This window comes from Rhodamnia argentea, chromosome 1 (genome assembly GCF_020921035.1).
Source record: "Rhodamnia argentea isolate NSW1041297 chromosome 1, ASM2092103v1, whole genome shotgun sequence".
NCBI lineage: Eukaryota > Viridiplantae > Streptophyta > Magnoliopsida > Myrtales > Myrtaceae > Rhodamnia > Rhodamnia argentea.
Window position 1 is genome coordinate 10,175,689 of NC_063150.1, and position 26,273 is coordinate 10,201,961.

Sequence of the window (26,273 nt, forward strand, 5' to 3'; positions counted from 1 at the left end):
TGATGCACCATGTGGGCCTTTCATAATAATAACACAAGAAGTGCCAAAACCCTAAAAATGGGCGTTCCTCATAGCTATTACCCAGAAAGCAATACGGCCACCCTCACCATCAATGAGGGTGGGGGCTAAGAAAGTCGAGAGATTCCAAAGAGAAAGAGCCACAGACAAACCCAGCTGTGAAAAACTCTCGAGTGTCCAGACCCGTGGCCTTCTCATGCAACATTGTGGGCCAATAACAAGAGGCCATGATAGTGGAGGGACCCTTGCCAGTTCTTGATCCAACCGACCTAACTCTAAGAAAAGCCATTAAATTTTGGAACTTGTATCATTGAAAACTCGGTCCCTCCTCTGTTCTTTTGGGTACTGTTTCACCATTGTAATAGTCATCTACAAGACATTCTCTCAAGCTCAAGACAGTTGCAGGTAATCCTCTGCAGCAACAGCAATCGCCACAGGGGTAGTATTCAAATACATATTACACGAGAAGGAAAAATTTAATCAAGCTCGGCTACAATGTATATATAATACATGCTGAAGCTAGTATGATAGCTTTGATCGGAAGGGACTTGCAAGAAAATCGACCATATGAAACAGAATGGATTGAAACGCAATTGTAAATGAACTTATCTGAAAGCCCGCCACCGCTAAAGAATGACATCTTCTGAATGAAGCATTATTATATTAACCGCAAGAATTTTTCTCTGGAAGGACATTGGAATTTACAGGTTCTGCTCTTCGGTTTCTTGATGTCTAGGCGCCTCATTAACAGAAGTTACGTTTTCTCGGTCACTGCCACCTGTTTCTGTCACTTTAGTCTCTTTCGACCCGACCTGCGACCTTTCGCCATTAGCACGTCCCACGTCCCTTCCAGCTCTACGATCCTGAGGAAATGTTAAGAGAATTAACAGAGCATGCACAGTAAGATAAGCATAGCTAGATAAGAAATTCTTTAAGTGAAGATGAAGAGTCAAATCTCGAGAGTACGAATTAATAGTGCTAATTTAAAGTAAATTTTGCAGACATGTGAAGAGACAACAGAATACCAATCGACCAAGGGGAAACTAGAAACTATCACTATTATCAGATCAATCGTGATTATTAAGTATTTGTAACAAAATTTTTGGGCTGTCGACCTTATCATCTGAAGCAGACACGTGGGAACAATAACACTCTACTCCACCTTCAGGGATCATCAATCTTGTGATACTCGATTATTCACTAAGACATCACTAAGCATATCCCCACTTTATTTTATTGGGTATACTACAGTAAATTCTGAACTGGGAAAACAACAAAAAGCTAAATCATGTGTGTTAGCACAGGCACATGTGAGAAAAGCAAAATATTCCAATGAAACCGACACATACATCTTTGAAAGGAGACTCCTCAGCTTCAAGCATGTGTACGACGTGGCCCATCTTTGGGCGCTTCTGTGCAGTAGGGTCGACACATTTTAGAGCAACGAGAAGTACCCGCTTCAATGCCCTTGAAGTAGGCTTCTCAGGCAACTTGGGGTCCAATACTCCCTCTGGGTTTTTGTCAGTAACCATCTTCTTGAGCCAATCAACTAAATTCACCTGTCAATTTCTCTCAACTTTTAGCAAAAAACAGGGGGTGCAATGGATGAAGTCTAGTTAAGTGGCCAAAAGAAAAGATTTTTGCAAAAGTTTTATTTGTCCAATGGGAACAAGGATAAGATAAGTCAAAGATAATGCATACCTCTTCCGGAGGGCGGCTATAATCAACAGGGTTTCTCCCAGAAATTATCTCCATGATCAGAATACCGAAACTGTATACATCACTTCTTTCATTGAGCATGCCCGTACTCGCGTATTCAGGGGCTACATAGCTGCAAAACGAGCAATAATGACCTCAAGTTCACTTTGGCTTCATGAGAGAGATAGAAAGATTGGTAAAAGAGAGTGAGAAGTTATACTGACCCGAATGTTCCCATCACACGAGTAGTGATATAGCTATTATCTGAACAAAGCAGCTTGGCAAGGCCAAAGTCCGAGACTTTAGAATTCCACTGCTTGTCAAGTAATATATTACTCGATTTAATATCACGGTGTACCACTTTCGGTTCAAGGCCCTCGTGAAGGTAAGTCAACCTGTAATCGTAGCAAGAGATAAGAATAAGGAGTGTGGACAAGACAAATGCTAAGCAAAATTGTGTATGATGAAGCTTACCCTTTGGCAGTTCCCAAGATGATTTTCATCCGTATCTCCCAAGTCAAAGGACTACAAGGACCGACATCCCCGTGTAGCCACTGCTCTAAATTCCCATTGTTGACATACTCATACACAAGCATCCTGTATGACAAGGACCAAGCATGCTATTAGAAAATTACTTGGAAACCTCACACCAAATTCGAATAACAACAGATCAAATACGTTCAACTATGAGCACATATGCTGAACCGTTATCACATCATCTTTGCTTGTACTCAACATGAGCAATTTATCCAAAGGAAACAAAGGGAGCACAATGTACCTATGAGCGCCTTCAGCACAGTAGCCAAGCAACCTGACTAAGTTCTTATGCCGAACACGCCCGATGGCTTCAACTTCGACTTTGAACTCCTTCTCAGCTTGCCCCCTAATATACCAACACACACCCACACGCACAAAGTCCAGGATTAACCATTTCCTCCGACATTCGAAAACAATACAAAACATCCACATTTCCCAGCATACACTCAAACTCCCACAATTCCACAAACAACACAACTGCCCGAAAAGGCAAGATCGAATTTTCACATTAAAACTAACAAAAATTAAATGAAAACGCACCTGTTATTAAGCAAGTTCTTGACAGCAACCTGAGTGTTGTCCTCCAAAAGACCATAGTACACAATCCCATACCCTCCTTCACCTATCACATTTTCATCAGCGAACTCGTTGGTACAGTCCTTGAGCTCTCTGAGAGTGTACCAATGTCCCCAACCCAAGTGCGAGACCTCCGGCACGACCGCAGCCACCTGATCGCCACTCCTCGGGACGCCTTCCCCACCACTCCCGTGTGAGGACGACCCGTAGCACCTCTCCGGGTACGATATCCTGTGGTCCTTGCCGATCTCAATGTGAATCCGGTTGAACCCAATAAGGCCCTCCTCCTCGGGCATCGGGTCCGGGTCGGGAAACGGGTCGGGCTGGACCTGGGAGTGCTGGATTTGGATCTCTTGGATCTCCTTGGACACGACAGGGATGGAGCTATGGATGTTGTGCTGCGGGCGGGCGGTTCTTGGTTTCCGGGAGGTGAGCCAGAGGGAGATGAAGAAGAGGAGGAGGACGATGGCGACGCCGACGCAGATGCCGACCACGACCCATAGGTTGAGCCCGAAGACCGAGGTGGCCTTGGAGAGCTGGTCGCTCATGTGTCGAGCTTGGCGGGTGGTCCTCGCCTCTCCGCGGTCACACGGGAGCGTGAGAGTCAGAGCGCGACGGCGCTAAGCGGGTCGGGTTCAAGAACAGAGGAGGAGGAGGAGACTGCATGGGAGAGAGAGAGAGAGAGAGAGTTTCGGAAGGAGAGTGAGCGAGACGAAACGATAAAGAGAGAGAGGGGAAGTAGGAGAAAGTGAGCAAGCTGGCATTGATGGGACCTTTTGGAATTGTCCTGCACTAGCTTCTCCGTCGAAACTCTGCTAAATTACGCGGTTGCGGTTCCTTCTTCGATCGAGGGCAAAGCTTTGCTGGGTAAATCTCGAATGTGCTCTTTGAATTGAATAAAACGCCCGAGTCGCTATCGCATTTGGCCATCCAAAGCAAACGGAAAAATGCGATTTTTAAAGCATTGTCTTCTCATTTCATGCACAATTTTAGCATACTGAAAAATCAAAAAGTCACTTATCAGGCATGATTTACCAATTTTTTTTATCGAAATAATTTATCAATTCGAACATCCCTTTCGAAACAGCTATTGATAAGACCCGATTACTGATCATTAACGGCTTGAAGAAATCGAATATGCGCCGTGGTTTGTGTTTCATCGGATGCTAGTATTGGCGGCTTTGTTTCTTGTCGTTGGCTTTTGTTTGGTTGAGAATGTCGTCGATGCTTTGCCGGGTTGATTAATGGCGTTAGTGGGTTCAACATCATACTAAAAAACCCTCCACTTGAGATTTGGAATGCTTGGCCAAATGTTGGCGACTCGTTGTCCGTTAGAGTGCAGCGAATGGGGCAATTAGCCACCATCATTAAAAGTTGGTCAGCATTTGACTTGAGTTAATGCAAAACCACCTTTCATCATTTTTAAGTGGTGTGTTTTAGGCGGAAAATTTTACCAAAACAAAACCTAATCTTGTTATATTCATGGTCCTAAAAATTTTAACTATGTCAATCGAGTCCTAAATATTTTCATACACCGACAATTGATTCAATCCAACCAATGGTGATAGAAAAAAGCATGTGCCGTATCGGCGCGCCGGTGACCAATCTCGGGTGATGGCCGGAGAGGGTTGGGCGAGCCCACGAGGCAGGTATTCGATAAAGAAAAAGTAAAAAGAAAGTTAAACAACATGAAAAAATATAGAATTGAATATTCACGTAGGTCGGTCGATATTCACGTTAGCAATCTTTTGTCATAAATTAGGCGAATGGACTCGATTTGCAAAATGTTAAGAATGTTTGTGATTCGATTGGCACAATTGAATGATTTAAAACTAAATGGGTATAGATATAATAGGTTTATGACCTTTTTGGCAATTCGATAATCTGTTTCGATCTAGGTGTTGACATAGAAACATGCTAGTGAGAGACCAAAGAAATTGGTTGAGTGTAGGATGTGAAATGTCATGTTGCTTGAATTCTTCTACTTCTTGGTGGATTGCTTTCATTTGGACCGACCAAGAGTGACCGACTAGGGTGCCAATTTTGGTATAGAACCCCACCCACTTAGCCCTACTTTCAAAAGGTGTGTAAGGTGTGTGTATATATATATGGGGACTAGTTTAGGGCATTTATGGCATAGTATTGGGTGGTCTTGAGCCTTTTTCACTCCAAAAGCTGACTCAAAAGATAAGACTTTCTCTTATACTTACAAACCGATTACCAGCCCCTTCCACAACCGACGTAGGATAACCCCAACAATCTCCCCCTCGCACATCGGGCCATGGGTCAAAGGCGGTGACAACCCGTATTTTTCTCATGTGATTGTTGGATCCAGACTTGTTGGTAACTTAGACTCGATACCAAGTATTGAGTGGTCTTGGGCCTCTCTTATCCAAAAAGCTAGCTCAAAAGATAAGGTTTTCCCTTATACTTCTAAATCGATCACCAGCCCCTTCCACAACCGATGTGAGATAATCCCAACACATATATATATATATATATATATATATATATATATATATATTTTATTGGGATAAATTGCATCGGCGGCAACAATAACAACGACACCAATCGAAGCTTATATGGCTAAATCGGATCGACCGTATGAGTACACTCCTACGCCACTGCGCTTGATCCTTTTTGTTAAGTTTTTTTATTTTTTTGTGAGTTTTAGATGTTCCAGTTTCCTTCCATGATCTTCTAGGCCTTCCCTGATCTTCTTTGACTAATAATTGTGTCCAATCCGTCGTTCACATTGCCTCGCCGCGGGGACATTTGGAGGCCTTCCTTCAATACGGTCAAACCATCCGATAAGGCCTTTGCTCCTCCTAGCCAACGCCTACTCTTCCTCTTGTTAGTTTCGTTTTTAATCTCGTGCCTTCATCTGTCCCGCCCTGTAATCTGGAGGAGATCGTCTCCATCTATCCGTCGGTTTTTCAACTATCCCGTAGAATTTCGTAAATCATCATTAATTTTCCACAAAATAACTCGAGGATGTCGCGTTTTTTTTTTTTTTTTGGGTTCAAAGTGTCGACGGATGAGTATGAATACTGATTTTTTTTTCGTACAAGGGGGGAAATAACAACGTTGGTGCCATGGCAATCAGAAGAAATATTTGGCCTACCGACAAAGAAAAAAATTACAATGTATTTAATTATCTTTTATTTTCTCTTTCGAAGGCTAGCCGCAATTTATATTTCACATAGCTTTATTGAGGAATCGTACACGAGAATAATGTCCCGGGGGCGCGCAGGGAATCCTATACGACGTCGTCAGCAAGTTTTTTTTTATTGCTTTTTTTTTTTGGCGGGGGTGGAGGGGAAGGGGGCCTTTACATCTAATGCTAGTTTAATTTGCTACTTTGTTGGTCGGCGGGGCCCACACGAAATTAAGTATCTTGGTGTTGCGCACTGATTTATTCGTTTTATTAAGATAATAGATCATTGTGATCTTCATGTTGGATACTTGGGCAACTTGAGAATAATCTAATTGCTTTCCTCGAGCGTTTAGCCAAATCACAATCATAAGACACTCGTTTAGAAGATGTTGTGCTCCCTGCAAAAAATGGACCCCAAACTCATTGAACCGACATTCGATCGACGGTCGAGCGTCTAAAACTTGCTTTCGCCGTTTCTGCGACATGCGCCGTGCCGATTTGAGGTCACGCGAGGCTTCTTCGCCAATTCAACCGAAAGAAAATACAAACCATATGGGTATTGTGGGATCAAATACGTGTAAAGGTCTAGCGATCAATTTAGATCGATCGCCTGTGCATCAAATGAACTTCTTTCGAATGAAACTCTATGACTACCTTGCCGGTCCAAAAAGAAGAGTACTTTATGGATTAAAAGAAAAGGTTACTCTTTAGCAAGTAGGGGTGAGCAGTTATAGGTTCATTAACCCGGAACCTACCCGTTGGAACCGATTTTTTATTTTTTTAGAATATGGAACATACCTGTCGCAACTAATTCTTCATATATATATATATATATATATATATATATATATATATAGAACTTTGAAACTACCTAGCATACCATGGAGTTTGGAGCCTACGCTGGCATAGGTTCTAGGGTCCACCCAAGTTCCAAGTGTAGTTGAACGATTGCGGCAAATTATGACCTATAATGAGCACATTTGCTGCTACAATTTATTGTTCATAACTCATATTTACACACACGAAAGATGCGAAACGTTAACAAAGTAAAAATTCCTGTCGTGGATATCGTCGGAAATGGAAGCTCAAACTAATGGTTCTATATTACACACTCATGATTGGACGCCACAAAATACTGCATGATCGCGCGAAGTCATGAAATAAGAAAAATACCAAAACTTATTCTAGGATCTAGGTTCCAGGTCCACCTACTGGAACCCGAAACGTACTCATTAGAATCGGTTTCAAATTTTTTAGAACCCGAATACTACCCTATACGCCCCAAAACCTAGAACCTACCTCGTCTTCACCGATTCGACTCTCCGGTTCTGGTTCTACCCTAAAACTATGCTCACTGCTACTAGCAATGATCATTAATAGCATAAGTTGTTCTTAAGAGTTTGTTTGGCAACGATTATAATTTTTTTATTTCGTTCCCGGGAACAAAAAAGATTAAAAACTTGTTTAATAACTTAAATGATTCCGATTCTCAAATTCTTTAATTCTATTCCCCGGAACAAATTTGGAGCACAGGCAAGAATCATAAAAAAGTTAATTTTTTTGTTTCATAATCATTTTTTAGAAACAAGACCAACAAAGTGAGAACGCTCTCTCACTTTGTTCTCGTTGCCATCCACCGCCGCTCGCTGGAGAAAAAGAAAAAGAAAAAAATACTTCTTAGAAAGCATTTTAAAAATATTTCCTTTTATGAAAAATAATAAACAAATTAAAAATAAAAAATATTAAAAGACTCGCTGCATTGCATGAAAGTGTTTTAGCAATATTATTTTTCTTCACATATAATAAAAAGAATAAATATTTCATTATTTTGTTAAATATATAAGTGTTTAAAGTAATACGGATCGGGTGTGGGTTAGGTTGAGTATGAGTCGTTAGATTTATACTACGTGAAAACGGGTCAAAACGGATTAAATGAGTCAATATGAAGATTCATTATAATTAGAAATAGAAAATTCTATTTAAGTTGTTCGTGTCTTGATTTTAATTGAACATATTAAAAGATATAAGAATCGGTGAATTGACCATCTTACTCTTAGCCCTAAGCAAGATCTATTCATGGTTGGTCAACCCCCCCGACACGGCTTCTCACATTTTATGAATGCGTCTCCCCTTGGACCATATTCGGTCGGACCCAAACCCAATCCAACACACTCGTTTGACATCTCTAGTTCCATATCAATTCGTGATAAAATTTAAGTGCAAATTGCTTATTGAACTTATGTTCTTTCTTAAGGATCTTACACATGCCTCCATACTCCACGAAATAAATAGACTAACTATGCATTATGCATGATATGTATTCATTTTATTAGTAACGTCATATAGGTTGATTTTATGGTGACAAGACGTAATTCTTTGAATTAAATGAAAAACATTGTGAAGAGAAATTGCTATCGGGAATAGAAATTTCGTGTAGTAACTAAACGTGCTTCGGTCCCGAGAACAGAAATTTTGTCTAGTTACCAAACGTCATTCTGATTTTTTAAAATTCGTCTAGAGATTAGGATCAGAAAAAACCTACTACGGTCAGAATTGGTTTTTTGGATCAGTTGCCAAACGCACCCTAACTACTTTCTCTTTGGGCAATTGAAGATCTTAAATGATCTCTTCAAGATCACTGTCGTCTCTCTCTCTCACTTTGGGGGGACCCACCGACAAAAAATCCCGTTACCGATAGTCTCTCGTGATCAAGGAGAATCAGCATTATCAATAAGCATTGTTCACTTTTAAGGAGCACCCAGCAACTAGAATCTAGGTGGTCCTATCTGGGCACTTTACCACTTTAATTAATATAAGCTCTAATTAAATGATATTGTTCGTTTAATTAGATGCAACACAAGATATGATAGACTTAATCACACTTCCAATTCCTCCATCAGTATGCCGAGGCCAAGAATGCTATTTTTTTCTTGTTTGTGGTAGCCATTATTTTGAGTGTTCTCCCCAACACTTGGTCAACTTATTTCCATTAGCAGGACACTCTCAAGCTTATTTCCGTAATTTAGAGGTACTTCGTATTAAAAATTACCCGAACTTTTTTAGAATCTATTCAATTACGTCCTTCAAAATGCGAGGAAAAGTAAATTCCGCTCTCGAATCATTAATATCTCGTTCTTATGTTCTATTGGTGCATTCAATTATCCTAAGAAATCGCATGGACTCACATCTTTTCTCTAATTGAAACATGCTGTTTTAACGTGTACTTTAAATGGAGTCAATCTATAATTCTCTCCAAACAGTGAAAAGGAGTATAAATTATTCTTTGTGGTTTTTATTGATATAGTTGTGTAAGTAATATAAGATTCGGTCAGATAATTTCTGTTGGGCTGTTTTAGAGTTTGTAAAAATCACTTAAAAGAGTTTCAAATTCACCCTCTTTTCTCTAATTATTGCGTACCATTCATTTTCTAGAATAAGCTTCCTTCTTATGAAAGGCTTGCACAGGCCAAGCACTTGGTCCTTATAAGATTTTATTAGGGAAAGTTGTATGAAAAAAAGATCATAAATCTATTACGCTTTTGGCGGTTTATTTTGCCAATTAAATCTTGCACCTTTTCAATTTTTGCAAGTTGAGCTCATCCGATCGATTTTTGTTAGAAATTGTTGACGTGAACGCTGGCCATCCCACGTGGCATGTTAATTTTTAATAACAATTTAATAAAATTTCAATTTTATTTATTTTAATTTATTTTCTTTTTCCTTTAATGCTTTTCTTTTTTTCCCTTAATGTGGCTAGCAAGGGTCACTGGCCACCATAATAAAAATAATAAATAAAATAAAATAAAAAAGGAAAAAATTAATTAGAATTAATAAAAAATTAGAAAAATACGAAAATATTACTAAAATTTGTCCATGTCAATGTTGATATCTACATCAGTGGTTTTTGGTTCACATTAGCCGGATAGATTCAATTGACAAAATTTGAAAATGTTTAGGACTCAATTGATCGAACGTGAAAAGTTTTAGAACTCAATTGGCAAAATTAAAAGTTTTATAACTAAATTGACAAAAGTACAATAGGTTTATGATTTTTTGCACAATTTTTTCGATTTTATTTAGACTAATTATTGTTTCCACTTTTCACAAGTCAACTTAGATAGATCTAATTATTAAGCTTATTTGAAATATTATTCACTTTGACCCACTTGGAACGAGCCGTATCATTACGAACTATATCGAAGCGGGACCGCCGCCGCTAAAATGCGTGGTTCGTGGACGAACTAGACTGGTTTCCCATAAGGGGCGAGGAGTCACTGTGGGGCGAGAATAGATCCCGTCACACTTCAAACAAGGGACGTATGGCTGGACGATACTGACCAACGTCGACAAAGATGTTAGCGGTTTAAGCGAGGGAGTTTGTGACAAACCCAATTCCATGCCATTAGATATGCACTTATTTTTAGGATTTGGACATGAAGTGGGCCGACCCGTTACAAATTTTACGTATCCAATAACGACGACAACTTCTTGTATCATTTGTTCGACGAGGTTTATCTATTACTTCGATTTATTGGTTATGAAAAGTAAAAATTTCTGATTGAAACATTCGTTAAATGAATTGCAGTTATCGGTTATTGAAAATATAGAAAATCCTAAAATGCTGGGTTCGAACCTGAATAACAATTCAATCGTTTTTTTTTAACTACGTTGGAGATAGTGTATTCTCCATAATTTATTTTGAATAGATAGTTTTAAACAAACTTGATAAAATAATGCGAAATAGGAAAATCAAGTCCGGTAGGAGCTGGCGAATAGAACTTTTGCAATGCTACTGCTGGATAGTAATAGATGCGAGTAACAAAAGCAAAAGATAATACACAACAATTTGTAGTGGTTCGGCTTTTGGTAAAGCCTACATTCACTCTCCTACACTAATAGCCTACCGGCTAGATTCCACTAAATAATAAAATAAAAAATTACAAAAAAATGTAATGACTTGATCATAAGCAACACTTCCATATAAGCTCGCAAGATTTCAAGTTAATGCTCAAGTAGATAATTTAGGACAAGTGTAGCTCTCTTGAAATAAGGATGTTGATTTCTTAGTACCTCATTATTCTTTTTGAACTTTGTGCTTCTTGTATACTCCTCATCTCCAAGCTTATCGTTTCAAGGATCTCCAAAATTAGAGGTTGGTTGATTGATGTAGAAGGATCACGAGCCGTTGAAGTAAAAAGGATCATAGATTTTAGAGGATCTATTTACCCATACAATTAAATAATAGAATCTTTAAATTAAGCCACTAATAAAGAAAATTATCTACACGATGATTGCCAATTAATTAAAAATCATCATATAGAAAGCAATGAGAATATCTTGATTATTGGAAATCAATTTGACTTATGAACAAAATCCTAACCAAATAATTGATAGTTAGAGAGAAAAACTTAATTTACTATAGAATCAATAATAAGATTCAACAAACATCGAGGATTAATTGAAGATCGAAATATATCTCGCTATACGAATCTCTTATGAGTTTGTTTTCGCCACGAATTCCTACTTCTATCATAATAAGAACGCTAAGCATACTAAGTATAAAAATCGTCGAGATATATCTGTAAAACGCCATCAAAGTATACATCAAAGGTTTTTCGACAAAATACGGTAGTTTTGTTTCCTTCAAATTCAAATATAATATTCTAAATAATATCTAGACACAATATTTTCTCAAAACCGAAAATCAATACTTAGACTTGCACCTGGGCCGAGCCGACGAGCCGACGCCCTAGTCAAAGCTCTGTTGGCGCCAAATCCACTCTCCTCTCCCGCCATTTTCCAACCCCTCAAAAAACCATTCCCCAACTCCACCATAGCGCTCTAAACCCTCCGTCTCCGGGAGAGAGAGAGAGAGAGAGATGGAAGACGAGCAACAAAGTGTCGCCGGCCAGCGCAGGAACCGAGGAGCCGCCTCGACGGCGCGTCTGGAGGGGTTGCGGCGCCTCAAGGCCCTCCGCGCCGGTGGTAGGAGAGCGGAGTCAGCCGTGCAGATCAAGATCGAGGATCCGATCTACGATGTGGTCGAAGAGGACGAGTACGACAAGCTCGTGGCCAAGCGCCGCGAAGAAGTCAGGGGATTCATCGTCGACGACGGCGGCCTCCTTGGCTATGCCGACGATGGCGAGGAAGAGGACTGGACCAGAGCCGGACCCAATTGCTCCTCCGATGAAGAACCAGAAGGTTAGAACTCCAAATGCTTATGGGTTCGCTTCAATTAATCGTTAATTGTGCGGCCGTCCTGTAGATTTTGTTGAATTCGTTGGTTTCGAAACGGTCTTGTAGGAGAGAAGGTCAAGAAAAAGAGGACGGAGAAGAAGGATCCGGTGGCGAAGAAACCTGCACCATCTTCGCTATCTGCAGCAGCCGCAATGATGGGAAAGCACCGGTTGTCTTCAATGTTTACGTCTTCTGTTTTCAAGAAGAACAGCGGTAGAGATGATAAGACAAAGACACTGTCTTGCGATACAATCGTGGATGATATAATTGCGGAATTTGCCCCAGATGAAGCTGATAGAGAGCGTCGCAGGACTGGGCATCCAAATGGGAGGGGTTCGGTATCAGTAGGCAATGTGAAAGTTGAAAGGGCAACCGTTGATTGCATTGGTTTCACAGATAAGCCTAATCTGGGGAATGTGGGTGTCAGCCATGATCTTGAGCTGGTTTCAGGGGATATATCGAATTCAATTCTAGATAATGAGTTGATTAAGGAGTCAAAAGAGGAAACAGCATCGATATTCCAGGAACAATCGGTACAGTTGGATGAGTCTGATATAAAGGAAGGACCAGTTGAGGATAGCATGCCAAGGCTCGTTGATGTCAAATCAGAAGCAGAAATGAAGGAGGAGGTTCACACTCTGAATGCCAAGATCACAGAGGAGAAGGATCCAAGATCAAGTGCAACTGCAGGATGGAAAGCGGTGATAAGTGAAGGATTAGAAAACAGGGGCAGTGGTGCTGGCGTAATTAACAATGGTGCAATCAGTGAGGAAAAATTGGATTTCGAGCTGAACTTGGATGGGACACTGCCCTTTTACATATTTGATGCACATGAGGAGATTTATGGTGCTAACGCTGGAAACCTCTATTTGTTTGGGAAGGTATGTTCTTGCGATGATGTTAGTATTTATGCATAATAATTCTTACCCAGCCATGGGTTTGTTGGCACCAGTATTAGACCTTGTTACTCACATGTCTGGCTTTCAATTGAGGATTTGCTGCAAGCATGGTGATACCTACTTTATTTAGGCATATTAGGACTTCCATCTCTCTATAAAGTCGCTAATCAATTCCCTTTTCAAGAAGAAGCTCTTGACAATACATCGCATCACCCCTTCTCGGTGAGCAACTTAGCTACACAAAAAGTGTCACTAGTCAACTTTTACTCACTAACACATGCCTTACTTTTACGGTTTCATCATTTCACAAAGCTGCAATGGTTAAAGGCCCTGCTTGTATTCTTGAACCGAGCTTGCCATCAAAAGAAAATTCTAGCTTGTTTATTGTTGTTCATGTAGCTTGTCATCAGCCGAAAATTCTACCTTGTTTATTATTGTTGTTCATGCGTCACAAAACTTATGCAATGAATATGAAATCTTGCTTTCTTTCAGTCAGAATAGAGTTCATTGTAGCTGAGCTAAGTTTTGGTAGATTTCCCACCAAAGAACCATGCTTAGAACCCTAAATTTAGAAGGGATTCTCCTTCGTTCACAATATTTAACTTATCTTTTTAGTTGGTTGATCAAGAGACTCATGTTGTGAAATTTTTGGATGGGAATTATATAGCAATTAATAGTCTGGCACTCATTTTACTGTTTTGTAATGGGAGTTCTTCCTACATGATGCATTTAAGAGTTTAGCTGTGGGCAAATGATTTAGTGAATGCTTGAAAATCCAGAAAGCGTTCTTTCCGCGGCTTACTCAAATTTTTAGGATATTGTCTGCCCAGTAGTTTAGCTTCTTTTATTGTCCTTGCTAATGCATTATTGCTTGCTGCTAGCGATTGAGGATCGCTTTATTCTATTTTACCCAAGAAGTTTATGATAACCTATTTGTTGCAACGTAAAGGTTTTGGCATTTGATAGCTTCTAAGCCCATCTAGTAGCTTGGTTGATACATGTTTTAACTTAAAAAGTTTGAGTGAGATTATGATACATAAGGTTGTGGTCAAGCGACAACATTGGAATTTTTACTGTTGTTGAGAATGTGGTATGCAAGTGGCAGGCTTAAGCATTTGTTTGAATTGTATTACATGTGGAAAAAAGCGGTGCTGCAACCTTTACTGGACTTAATTTCCTATAATTGCCATAGCCTAAACGGTATTTGATACAAGTTCCCCGCAACAATTATAGCTGTGAAAAGGGGTGCTGCAGTGTTTGCAGGGGTTTTAATTACATCTTATAGCTGTAGCACCCGTTAGCTACAGTATCATACAGCTATGTCTAAGAAGTTGCTCCACCAAGTTTCAAGATGGTGTAGCTTTAAAACATGTATGATTAAATGGATGAGTTACAATACTTAGCAGCACCCAAAAACTACATTTTTGCGAAGGGTTCATAAAATGTCGACCCTTAATGAGTGTGAAGCTTGACAAGCTGCAAAATTTTGTCCTTTGAAGAACTAAAAAGACATCTTATTATTGGATGCTGTCGCCAGAAAATTGTTGAGCATCCAGACAATGACCTTTCCTCTGCATGTGCCATTGCAATTCAGGTGAAATCGGGGGGAACATACCATAGTTGCTGCGCTGTTGTAAAGAAGATGCAAAGATGTGTATATGCAGTTCCAAATGCCTCTGTTTTTGACAGTTACGAAACAATGAAGCTTGAGAAAGATGTTGAGGAGTCTCGGATTTCTCAAGCAGATTTCCATGCAAAGTTGCTTGTATGTTGATCTTCACATGCATCTGTGTTTCTGTCGATTCTCCTCCATTACGCGTCTTATTTTGATCAGTCTTGCATTCTGTCCCTCTCTTTTAGGATCTGGCTCCAGGGCTGAAGAATGAAGTAGTAAAGCAATTGGTAGATCTCAATGTCTCTACTTTTAGCATGACAATGGTTAAGGTGAGACGATACAGTCTTTTTGATCTCTCAATGAGTACATTCTCCAACTTTCTTCAACTATGATATACTGATATATTTATTCCATTGAACGAGCTAGAGGAGATATGCATTCGACCGATCTGATATACCTCTTGGGGAGAATTATGTCCTCAAGATCAATTACCCATTCAAGGTAATTCATCAAGTCAATAACACTTTGGCGTTATTAGAGAAATAAGTCTTTTTCTCCATTAGTTTTTTTAGGCATTGGTTGGTTGAGTTCCTCAATTTAACTGTAGTTGTATGTGCCACCCAAGCCGCCATTGCATATTGAGCTTTAGCATTTGCTTGCCATATGTTTCTGTAAGCAGTCATCATTCTACTGTTTCTGTGCTTAGGACCCACCTTTGTCAGCAGATCTCAAAGGCGAAACTTTTGCCACTTTGCTTGGAACTCACTGCAGGTACGAGTTGGAATTGTTTCTTAATCACTTGACTGCAGACACAGTTCCGTTTGGCGGATCACTCCACAGCATTTTTTATAGCGTAATGGATCCGTTCCTGACAAGAATTTGCCACTTCACTTTGTCGATCAATCTTGTAAACTAGTATTTGTACATCAAACTTTATTTCTACTAATATTAGCACAAATCATTGAAACTTTTAAGTAGACAACAGAATGCAGTGAACGAGCCAATTAATATTTTCTGCTTTTGATTCGTGGGGTGACAATACAGGTGGTGCAATTTTGCTTTATCCTTTATTCTGAAATCAGCCTGACATTGCTCCCACTATTTGACACTTTGCAATAGACCCAGCCTGTATCCCACATCCGAAAGAGCTTCTTACATAAAATGGTTGTGCTGATGTGAAGCATTGTGATCAACTTAAGAGGCCAATTGTTCAGTGGAACAGTCAGAAGAAATATTTGTTGAATGTAACTAGCTTCTTATCGGGTTTCATTTCTAATCAGAACCAGAGGGCATAACATATAAAACACATAAAAGTTCTAATCTCGTCAAATTTCTGAAGTGTCTGAGGAAATGTTGTCAACATAAGAGATGCTTTAATTACTTTACAAGAGTTGGTTTAAGTTAGTCTCTGACAATTACCTCTTAAACTGTTCATAGTCAATATGTTTTATTTGCAGTGCCCATGGGACTGCATAAAAATCTGATCTCGTTAATATTCTCACGTTCTGGAGGACATACTCTCTGTTGCAACTGCTTTTTCTCCACAAGAAGTAAATTGATTATTCAAATTTTTCCTTCAGATTGCTGCTTCGGACTCTGTCCCAGATTCTCTCTTTTGTTGTGTCTCTTGCTGGGATTCTACTAACTTTAATTTATCAATATCCGCTACTGCTTCAGTGCATATTTATCCATCTGATGAAAAGGAAAAGGAAATTTCTAATGTTTGTGCAGTGCTTTGGAGCTTTTTCTAGTTAAGAGGAAGATAAAAGGACCTTCATGGTTGTCGGTATCAAATTTTTCCTCTTCTCCAGCTGCTCAGCGGGTGAGGTTAATTTGTATTGTCTTCTTCCATTGAGATACTTTTTTAACCGCTCAAACTTTCCAATCCTTGGTTGCTTACACAGGTGAGCTGGTGTAGATTTGAGGTTACTATCAACTCTCCCAAAGACATAGCGATGCCATCTTCTTCAAAATATATGATAGAGATTCCTCCCATGGTGGTTACAGCAATCAACTTGAAAACAATTATGAATGAGAAGCAGAATGCTCATGAAATTGTCTCAGCATCTATCATCTGCTGTCAGAAGGCCAAGGTTTTATCTGACCCTTTGCTGGCATCATTTATTCCCGTTATGGTTTTTTACCCTATTTGAGAGTTATTTCTGTCTTGTCACTGACTGATGTACAGGAGTATATTTTCATCCTTGATGTTCAGCTCACCTACTAACTGACATGGGATAGCTCCATTGACATTCTAAGATTATAAGAATCTTGTTTGAGGTTTTCCAGTATCTAAATCCGTTAACTACGTGCTTTAAGTTGTGTGATGATGTCATCCTTGGGAAGAACTTAAAACTACATATGAAGTGTCGTGTGGTAATAATCTAGACATCAGATGGCTAAACGGAAGTTGAATTAGTGTCTTTTATGAGTTTGGATGTGCATATATGGCATGCTTTTTGTAGAAAGATAGTCTATTGCTAAGTGTCGCAGTTCAAGCTCGAACACAACCTTTAACAAATGAATCTAATTTCAGACTCCAGAGCGACTATAATTTCTAGCTGTCTTGCTCTTGAGGGTCGCTTGGAACTCCGAGTCTCTGACATCCAGACTTTCATTTGGGCAAGAATCCCATATCCAAACGTGTGGCAGGATTAATCTCCAGTGGTGATGGGCCCTTTCACTGCTAGTATAGTTGGCCCTTCAATTTACAGTCCAGCAAATTGCAAATGAATTTATAGTTGATGTTCAGATAAGCTACCATTGACCAGCTGTCTGTTTATACAGATTGATACTCCCATGTTGGCCTCAGAGTGGAAAAGACCTGATATGCTGAGATACTTTACTGTTTTGCGTAAGCTTGACGGTGGCATATTTCCAATGGGATTCACCAAGGAGGCTGATGAGAAGAACTCAAAGGCAGGAGCAATAACAATAGGCTTCGAAAGCAGGTCTTTTAAACTCCAATATTGTGTTTCTTCATCATGATGTTGGGAACTTCAGTGATATTCAGATATTTTTGCTCCTCTTCAATGAACTTCAAAAAAATCCTTGCAGTGAAAGAGCTCTTTTAAACCGTCTGATGACTGAATTACACAAGCTGGATAGTGATGTTCTTGTTGGACATAACATTTCTGGATTTGACCTGGATGTGCTTCTCCATAGAGCCCAGGTTTGAATTCTGTCTGCAACTTTTGCATGTCTTCAAAAATATTATTTCACATCCTTAATCAATGCACAAAAAGATGAGACATGAAAGTTGTGGCTTATCCACCACTTCCAAAATTAGTGTTTAAGGTAAAAAAGAAAGAGGAATTACAGTTACAGGACTGATTATGCCTATTTCTGAACCACGTGATATAAAAGCTAGCTGTATGCTGCAGAAAACCGCAACACTGCAAGACATGAAGAGGACAGATGTAATTGGATAAGGCACATCTAATTTCTTAATCGAAATGTATCAATAGGACCTGATATTGGAGCTACATAACTCGAGTGTCTGATCAGGAAAACATGCCTCTTAAAGTGGTTCTGGAATTTCCACAGTTGCATTTACGTACCATTGATACGATTTGTATATTCATTGAGGCGAACTGTTTTTGTGACATCCGTTTATATCATCATGCAGGCATGCAGAGTTCCCAGCATCATGTGGTCCAAAATTGGTCGTCTGAAGCGCTCTGTGATGCCTAAGCTTACAAAAGGAAGCACTTTATTTGGATCCGGAGCAAGTCCTGGGATCATGTCATGTATTGCTGGCCGGCTTCTATGCGACACATATTTGTGTTCTCGGGACTTACTGAAAGAGGTAGACCTCCTGATTTTCAATGCGTGCAAGGATTGAATTGCTTTATGCTGATAAATATTGGGTCTTATGCTAACTTATTCCTCTCAGATCAGTTATTCCTTGACACAACTTGCAAAGACTCAGCTCAATAAAGATCGTAAGGAGATTGCACCTAATGATGTCCCAAGAATGTTCCAAACTTCAGAGTCTCTCATGCAACTCGTAGGTTCTGATCGTTTGCTTGAATTATTTGATCGGCGCTTAATATAGTACTCATCTTAACTTGAATTTAAAGAATATGCCCTCAAATAGGGGGAAACTGATATCCTCTGTGATACTGCCTTCTATAATTAATTGGATTGTGTATCTGCAGCTGGGAATATGGAAGGTTTTCTACAACGGTTCGGAATCCTGTGTTAGCTGTTTATGATTAATTTGACTGGTTATAGCTATTTATTTGGTGTTGTCATCTTGGGTGTCTGATGGGGGTCAGGGAACTTACATGTTAATGCAAACTGTTTTGTATTGTTTATTATATTATGATACAACGTGAATGAACTTTACAAGGTATAGTTCTATATTAGCATGAGAGGAAGAGAGGCTTTTCAGTAGCATTAGAAGTAAGAAGACCTTTTACAGTAGCAGAAACATGCTATAGGGTAGAGCTTCTTTCCTAACGGCATTTTCAAATAGCTTCATGGTGATTCTTCCATTTTATCATGCTCCAGGTTGAGTATGGTGAGACGGATGCATGGTTGTCGTTGGAGCTCATGTTTCATTTGAGCATTCTTCCTCTCACACGTCAACTAACCAATATAAGTGGAAACCTCTGGGGGAAGACTCTGCAAGTGAGTAGCAAACTTTTCTAGTTTCCACTGTGTTCTGGCTTTTCATCGGGTTCCAGTGGAGATGGAACATAAATATCATTCCTTCTATTTTTCATTTTCCCCCTCAGGGTGCCAGGGCTCAGAGAGTAGAATATCTACTGTTGCATGCATTCCATGCGAAAAAATATATTGTTCCCGACAAAAATTCATTTCGCTCAAAGGAAACAAAATTGGCGAAACGGAGAAGCAATCATGGTGTTGAAGACCAAAATGTGGATGGAGTGGATACTGAAGAACCTCAGAATGATGAGCACGTGAAGGGGAAAAAAGGTCCTGGATACTCTGGTGGGCTAGTCCTGGAGCCCAAAAAAGGTTTTTATGACAAATACATATTGCTTCTGGACTTCAATAGTCTTTACCCTTCTATCATTCAGGTTAATGACACTACTAACTCCTTCAAAGCTCTCTCCCTCCCTCCTCCTCTCTCTCTCTCTCTCTCTCTCTCTCTCTCTCTCTCTGGGGTCATCTGGGTTTCAGTCTTTTCTCCAACGATGTGAAGCTGTAAAAGTTTAGATACCCCATGATTGTCCTACTCCAGGAATATTCACTTCTGCTATATTACAGGAGTATAACATCTGTTTTACCACAGTAGAAAAACAAACTGACGGATCTATCCCCCGTTTGCCATCCAGTAAAATAGCAGGAGTTTTACCCGAGGTATGCTTATATTTGAGGTAGATGATGTTCAATTATTGTCTTGAGATGACTGAATGAATGAATATCTCTTCTGATGTTAGTTAAATGAAGTTTGGTTTCCTCTTGGCTTTCTTCTGCTACCTTGTCTTGGTAGGGATCCCCCATTAGAAGAACAAATACTGCTGAAGATGTATGCAATTAGTACTTGTTTGTTCATCGCTCTTCTTTACATAATTGTCTAGATAACTTAACAAATTCATGACATTGAAGGACTACAGTCAATATAACCTACTAATTTTCCATAGACTGACGACTTCTTGCTTATGCTTTGTGATATTTTGTGTGGAAGCAAAGCCTCTTGTCTTTAGGGCAAAAACAGGAGTTGGAGTGAAGCTAGTAATTAAGGGGAAAATATTGCAGCTATACCGCAGAAGAACGAAAGACAAACCATCAAATTCCAATTTTCTGCATAACTACTTCTTGATTGTCCTATGATGTCCATTTTTGTTTATAGAATTTTAATGAACTGAACAGGACATCATCTTTTGTTTACGAAGCACAGGAAATGACCTTTTATCATTTAATTCCAAGCCTTTCTTCTCACTCTAATTTTGGCTCTGGTCTCCTGTCTTTTATTTAGAAAAATCTGATCTGTTTAGTGGTTGTGATTTCTGTCTTTCTAAGTTGCTGCACAGGACATGTGACTAAGATTGTCTCAAAGGAGGAGTCGTAGATATGTGTCCAAATACCTGTGAACTGAACTTCCAAATCCAAGCTAAAGATGGATGTTGATTTGTTGCAATCCCACTCTATGCAACTCACATTGAATGATGATACTTTAATTTGCATTATTCAGTTTCTTCATAATTTTGAAAACTAGTGTTGATGTATATCTCATCTTGATAGATGATTGACTCATTATCAGTGGTGTATTCTTCATGTTTGTTTGTTTTCTTTTCTTTATTTCCAAATTTTCAATTGGAATAGAATTTTCTATTGGAAGTCTTGTGAGATCTTTGCTTCTTACCTGTGAAAAAGCAAGACAATATTTCTAGCTGTTTGAAACTCCATTGTAGTTGCTTAAAAACTTGGTTGAAAGGAGGAAGTTGGTAAAGCAATGGATGAAAAAAGCAACTGGTCTCAAGGTCCAGCAGTTTGACATTCAACAGCAAGCACTTAAGTTAACAGCCAACAGGTATTGCATTATTTTTTCCCTTCTCTCTTGCTTTCAGGATTAACGCTGCTTCATCAACTTGTGCCATTTTTCTCTGTCCTCATGTAATAATCCTATTAAATGCAGCATGTATGGATGTCTTGGATTTTCTAATTCGAGATTTTATGCAAAGCCTCTTGCAGAACTTATAACGCTACAGGTAAGGATAGCTTTTGTTTCACATTATGGAATTAAACACGATTAAATCAACTGGAGAACTCTTAGTTAATCTAATGAATAATTCTAAAGCTAAAAATGAGCTTATCTCAGGGAAGGGAGATTCTACAAAGTACCGTTGATCTTGTCCAGAATAATCTGAACTTAGAGGTTATCTCCAGTGACTGACTATCAAGACCAGTGTTGACTTACTTGACTGCTGCAAATATTCATTAAAAGGAACTGTTGGCCTTATATTGTGGCAGGTAATTTATGGTGATACAGATTCAATAATGATATACAGTGGACTCGATGATATCAGCAAAGCAAAAGCAACTGCAGGGAAAGTCATACAAGAGGTGAGGTCATGAACCACCGTTACATGTCCTAGGATCTGGTATTAGTAAAAATGAATCATTATTGCCGGCAAACATATAGTCAAGAGTCTTTTGATGTGCTTTTCGAGGGCTAAATCCAAAGAAAATCTGGTTTTGCACTGAAATGCCATTGCATACTGGATTGGGATGATTGATGTGTGAGATGAGGCCCACTGTCCCACCCCACACCCATCCAGACACACACAAAGGGTGGTCGTGGGGAAAACTGGGTGTTCCAATCATATTTTTGGACGATTTGAAGCACATCTCTTGTCCGAAAGTTCTGAGTAGGATGTGGATCTTTTCTGTCAGTTGTTCACTATAAAATGTATTGAGTTATTGTTTTTGATGTTCATTCAGGTTAACAAAAAGTATAGGTGCTTGGAAATAGACCTTGATGGTTTGTACAAGAGAATGTTGCTTCTCAAGAAAAAGAAATATGCAGCCGTCAAAGTGCAATTCAAAGATGGAACTCCATATGAGGTATCAAGTAAAAACTGGCTTTTAATCTTTGAATATTGAAAATGGAATGTGTGCGTGAGACTTTGCCTGGTGTAGGTCATTGAACGGAAGGGGCTTGATATGGTTCGCAGAGACTGGAGCTTATTATCAAAGGAAATAGGAGATTTCTGCTTGAGTCAAATCCTGTCAGGAGGGTACGCCAAAAGCTCATGCTTTATCTTCATAGATATCATTCTCTAGACTTTTAGTTATTAACCCCTGGTGGCTCATTTTGGTGCAATTTGTCCTAATCACAGGTCATGTGAAGACGTTATCGAATCCATACATAACTCCCTCATCAAGGCAAGTCAACTATTGGCTCTTAACTTTGCCAATTTTAGTTCTGGTGCTGAAGGTGGAGTAGAAAGTGAAGTTGATATCTGGTGTTCAATCTTCACTAATTAATCCTTCCATGTGCATATGACCAGAGTCATCTCACGAAGTAGAATTTCTTTCCCAAAATGCTGCAAAATCTGTTTTAACGGTGGTCTATCTCATTAACAAAAACATTTTGAATTCTAGCATGTAAAATCCATTGTTAGGTCATGCATGTATAGCAGTTGATTTACAGTCTACAGTATATGTTTGAGTTGTCAAGTGCTCTTGTCATAATGAGCTTCAAAGGCTATAGGCATTGACACAAGACAAAGTAGTTAAACTTTAACAAGTAATGGGGGGGAACAACTTTAACAAATAATAGTAGTTAACATGAAAATTTGCTGAGAGACATCATTATTTGTACTTTTGTGTCACCACTTCAATCTGTGTGTGAAGTTTGATTTTTGAGCTTATGTTTCAGTAATATACTTCTTTGCACTGTTGAGTGTTAATTTTTGTGTCTGCGTATTCAACAGGTGCAGGAGGATATGAGAGGTGGACAAGTAGCACTTGAGAAGTATGTCATTACAAAGACACTGACTAAACCTCCTGAAGCCTACCCAGATGCCAAGAACCAACCACATGTTCAGGTAAATTCGGCAACCGGTCATAGATCAGCGACTTTCTTGTCTTATTGGATAGGGTTATTCTTATATATATCTATAAATTTAAATGGACTGGTATTTCTTAGGTCGCGTTGAGACTGAAGCAAAGTGGGTATTCTACTGGCTGCTCTGGGGGGGATACTATCCCTTACATAATTTGCCTGGAGCAGGTACGTATGGGGGCATTTACAGCTTTGGCAGAAATCATATGATGCTTTAATTGTTATGATTAGGATGTTCAGCTAAATCTCCTCTGTACAGGGCGTCGAATCAAATAGCTCAACAGGGATAGCTCAGCGTGCTAGACATCCCGATGAACTGAAAAAGGATGACGGCAAATGGATGATTGACATTGATTACTACTTGTCGCAGCAGGTTTCATTTTCTACCAGAAACTCTGCGTTTTTGTGTTCTGAACGAGGAGAACTTTGAATTAATTCATTTCTTCTCCTTTGGTTTTTACGTAGATACATCCGGTTGTGTCCCGTCTATGTGCTCCAATTCAGGGTACGAGCCCTGAGCGTTTAGCCGATTGTCTAGGTCTGGACTCCTCTAAGGTACAAAAAACCCTCCTTTGCAAGCATCAATTAGCAAAATCCATTCCTATTTTATTCCTGACCAAAACTATGTTTCCAGTTCCAAAGCAAATTTAGTGAAACCACAACCAATGATACCGGTGGTTCCATCTTGTCAGCCATAGATGATAAAGAAAGGTGACTTTCTTTGGTTCCTTCATCTTCTTTCCATAATGTGCAGCATCAGAAAAATAACTTAGCAATAATGCTCGAATAAGTCTAGAAAATTAGTTTCTGTTGACAAATGAAGCATTGGGTAAGAGATGCAGAAGTAGTGTTTGTTTTTGCCAATTATATGCATCCCTTTTCTGTTTCTCCCACCCAACGTCTATTAGAAATTATCCCCATTATTTTTCATTGCAGCTGTTTCTTATCCTGTAGCTTAACTTTGTGCATTCTTGTCTCATAAATTGTGTAATTTTCATGACAGATATCGGGACTGTAAGCCTTTGATCTTGTCATGCCCCAGCTGCTCTAGTACCTTTGATTGCCCAGTCATCTTTACTTCCATTTGTACATCCGTTAATGAACGTTCAACTACCGAACAAGTGGAGCAGTCTTTTATTAATTTTTGGCGCACATTGAGTTGTGCTAAATGTCCGGCAGGAGAAGAAGCCGGTAGATTGACTTCTGCGATGATAGCTAATCAGGTACTTTTCCTTTGTCACAAAGCCGCTACCATAAAAAAGAGATTTTCTAAACATGTATAAGGCCTCTCAGAAACCCTTTCCCTTTTTCGTTTTAAAGAGAAGATGGCCATGAATACTTCTGCTCAATTTGGTCATCGATCTCTGGGACGATCTTCTGAAGTAGAAGGGATAAGCAAAAATAATCAGTTTTTACCATAAGCATACACATCTTTACTTGTTAAATGCAAGTTCTACTGTCGGTCTAAGGATAGACAAAACGATTCTTCTTTATCATCCTGGATCACATGATTATGCAAGTGGTCTCTTACCGTCCATCCAGAGGATTTGAAGTCTATTTGCATATCCATTTTTTTCTAACGCAGTATCAACTTCAAATCTATTTGGCTGTTGGTTATGCAACATAAAGGGGCATTCTAATTGCTAGAGAAGCCCAGGATAAGAGGTTTAATTCATCCACTTTGGTAGAAGTTGACATGCAATGGCCATATATCATCTAGTGTTGGAACTGAGAATTTACTCGTAATAAAAGAATGGTGGAGGCAAAATACTGCCCGTGCCATGTTATTAGCAGTGCTTCTCTGGTTGTACTTATTTCCCTCTAGCATTGGACATTTTATGTGCCTTGTCACGCAGGTTGTAGATCCATGTTGCTCATGGTAGGAGTTATATACATGGGCCATCTCTAACAGAAGTATGCTTTTGCCAGGTTAAAAGACAAGCTGATGGTTTCATTTCCCTGTATTACAAGGGCTTGATGATGGTAATATGTTACAACAATTAGTTGAAAAAAATGGATTAGTACAATATCAGCTAACTTTTCTATTAACATTTTTGGGTGGCTTATAATTCCAGTGTGATGATGAAACTTGCAAGCACTCGACACGCAGTCTGAGCTTACGAGTAATAGGTGACAGCGAGAGAGGAACTGTTTGTCCAGAATATCCTCGCTGCAATGGGCGTCTGATAAGAAAGGTTTATTTATAACTTCTCACTTCGTTTAATTAAATACCGCAACACAAGCTCAACCTCCTAATATTCATGTGGGCATTTGCCAGTATTCGGAAGCAGACTTATACAGGCAGCTTGCGTACTTCTGCCATGTATTGGATACAGTATACTGCATTGAGAAGGTCGGTGATCTCTCTCTCTCTCTCTCTCTCTCTCCAACTTTGCGTCGAATATGCTATGACCCTGATCTGACAAAAGCTATATCCCCTTGTGACATTGTTCAGGTCGACTCTCGCATAAAAGCCCAAGTAGAGAAGGAGCTGATCAGAGTTAGGCCTTTGGTCGATTTGGCAGCATCAACCATTCAAAGGATTCGAGACCGGTGTGCCTATGGTTGGGTGCAAATGAACGACCTATTCATTGTATAATCTCCTGTACATAGCGAAATTTTTGAATCACAACGCAAGCAATTTGTCAATACAGATGCCCGGGATGTCCATTGCCTAATTTGCCTTCCCTATGTATCCATTCATTTGTAACCTTCCACCAAGCTTGCTTTCATTTTGGTTGAACTGTCTAATTCAGTACAGCCTTTCCTGGGACCTTCTTTAATCCTTTAGGCAAATGGATTGGATAACGTCATGATTATGGATGATAGACGTTCACTTGTTTGTCGCATTCGTAATACGAGTTTTGATTCTTGGCGGGCCAACACATACTGTATAGTATGCTCGGTTTGGCAACGTTCTCATGTTGTTGCATTTTGATGCGTCAACTTGTCACAACACTATCCACTTTTCGGTGAGCATTTCTCACACTTTTC

At 39.4% G+C, this 26,273-nt stretch overlaps 2 protein-coding genes across 2 annotated transcripts; one reads left to right on the forward strand and one right to left on the reverse strand.

Annotated features, from left to right (window-relative positions):
* Nucleotides 1-328: 328 nt before the first annotated feature.
* On the reverse strand, nucleotides 329-3,647 carry LOC115740221 (probable serine/threonine-protein kinase At1g01540). The gene is made up of 7 exons (XM_030673689.2): nucleotides 2,794-3,647; nucleotides 2,495-2,599; nucleotides 2,191-2,313; nucleotides 1,941-2,111; nucleotides 1,720-1,849; nucleotides 1,368-1,577; nucleotides 329-881 (listed from the first exon to the last, which is right to left on the reverse strand). Exons 1-7 carry the CDS (start codon nucleotides 3,375-3,377, stop codon nucleotides 720-722), a joined length of 1,485 nt encoding a protein of 494 aa, XP_030529549.1. The 5' UTR covers nucleotides 3,378-3,647; the 3' UTR covers nucleotides 329-719.
* Nucleotides 3,648-11,746: 8,099 nt separating this feature from the next.
* LOC115740215 (DNA polymerase alpha catalytic subunit) lies at nucleotides 11,747-26,107 on the forward strand. Its single transcript, XM_030673681.2, has 32 exons — nucleotides 11,747-12,187; nucleotides 12,290-13,104; nucleotides 14,717-14,887; nucleotides 14,983-15,066; nucleotides 15,164-15,238; nucleotides 15,444-15,508; nucleotides 16,469-16,559; nucleotides 16,642-16,830; nucleotides 17,525-17,688; nucleotides 17,795-17,909; nucleotides 18,366-18,545; nucleotides 18,633-18,746; nucleotides 19,253-19,372; nucleotides 19,480-19,785; nucleotides 19,976-20,068; nucleotides 21,124-21,242; nucleotides 21,348-21,420; nucleotides 21,531-21,587; nucleotides 21,683-21,775; nucleotides 22,154-22,276; nucleotides 22,352-22,449; nucleotides 22,552-22,597; nucleotides 23,149-23,262; nucleotides 23,364-23,447; nucleotides 23,539-23,652; nucleotides 23,745-23,834; nucleotides 23,914-23,990; nucleotides 24,283-24,502; nucleotides 25,209-25,262; nucleotides 25,355-25,474; nucleotides 25,558-25,632; nucleotides 25,735-26,107. The coding sequence occupies exons 1-32, from the start codon at nucleotides 11,866-11,868 to the stop codon at nucleotides 25,876-25,878; spliced, it is 4,605 nt and encodes a 1,534-aa protein (XP_030529541.2). The 5' UTR covers nucleotides 11,747-11,865; the 3' UTR covers nucleotides 25,879-26,107.
* The last annotated feature ends 166 nt before the right edge of the window (nucleotides 26,108-26,273 follow it).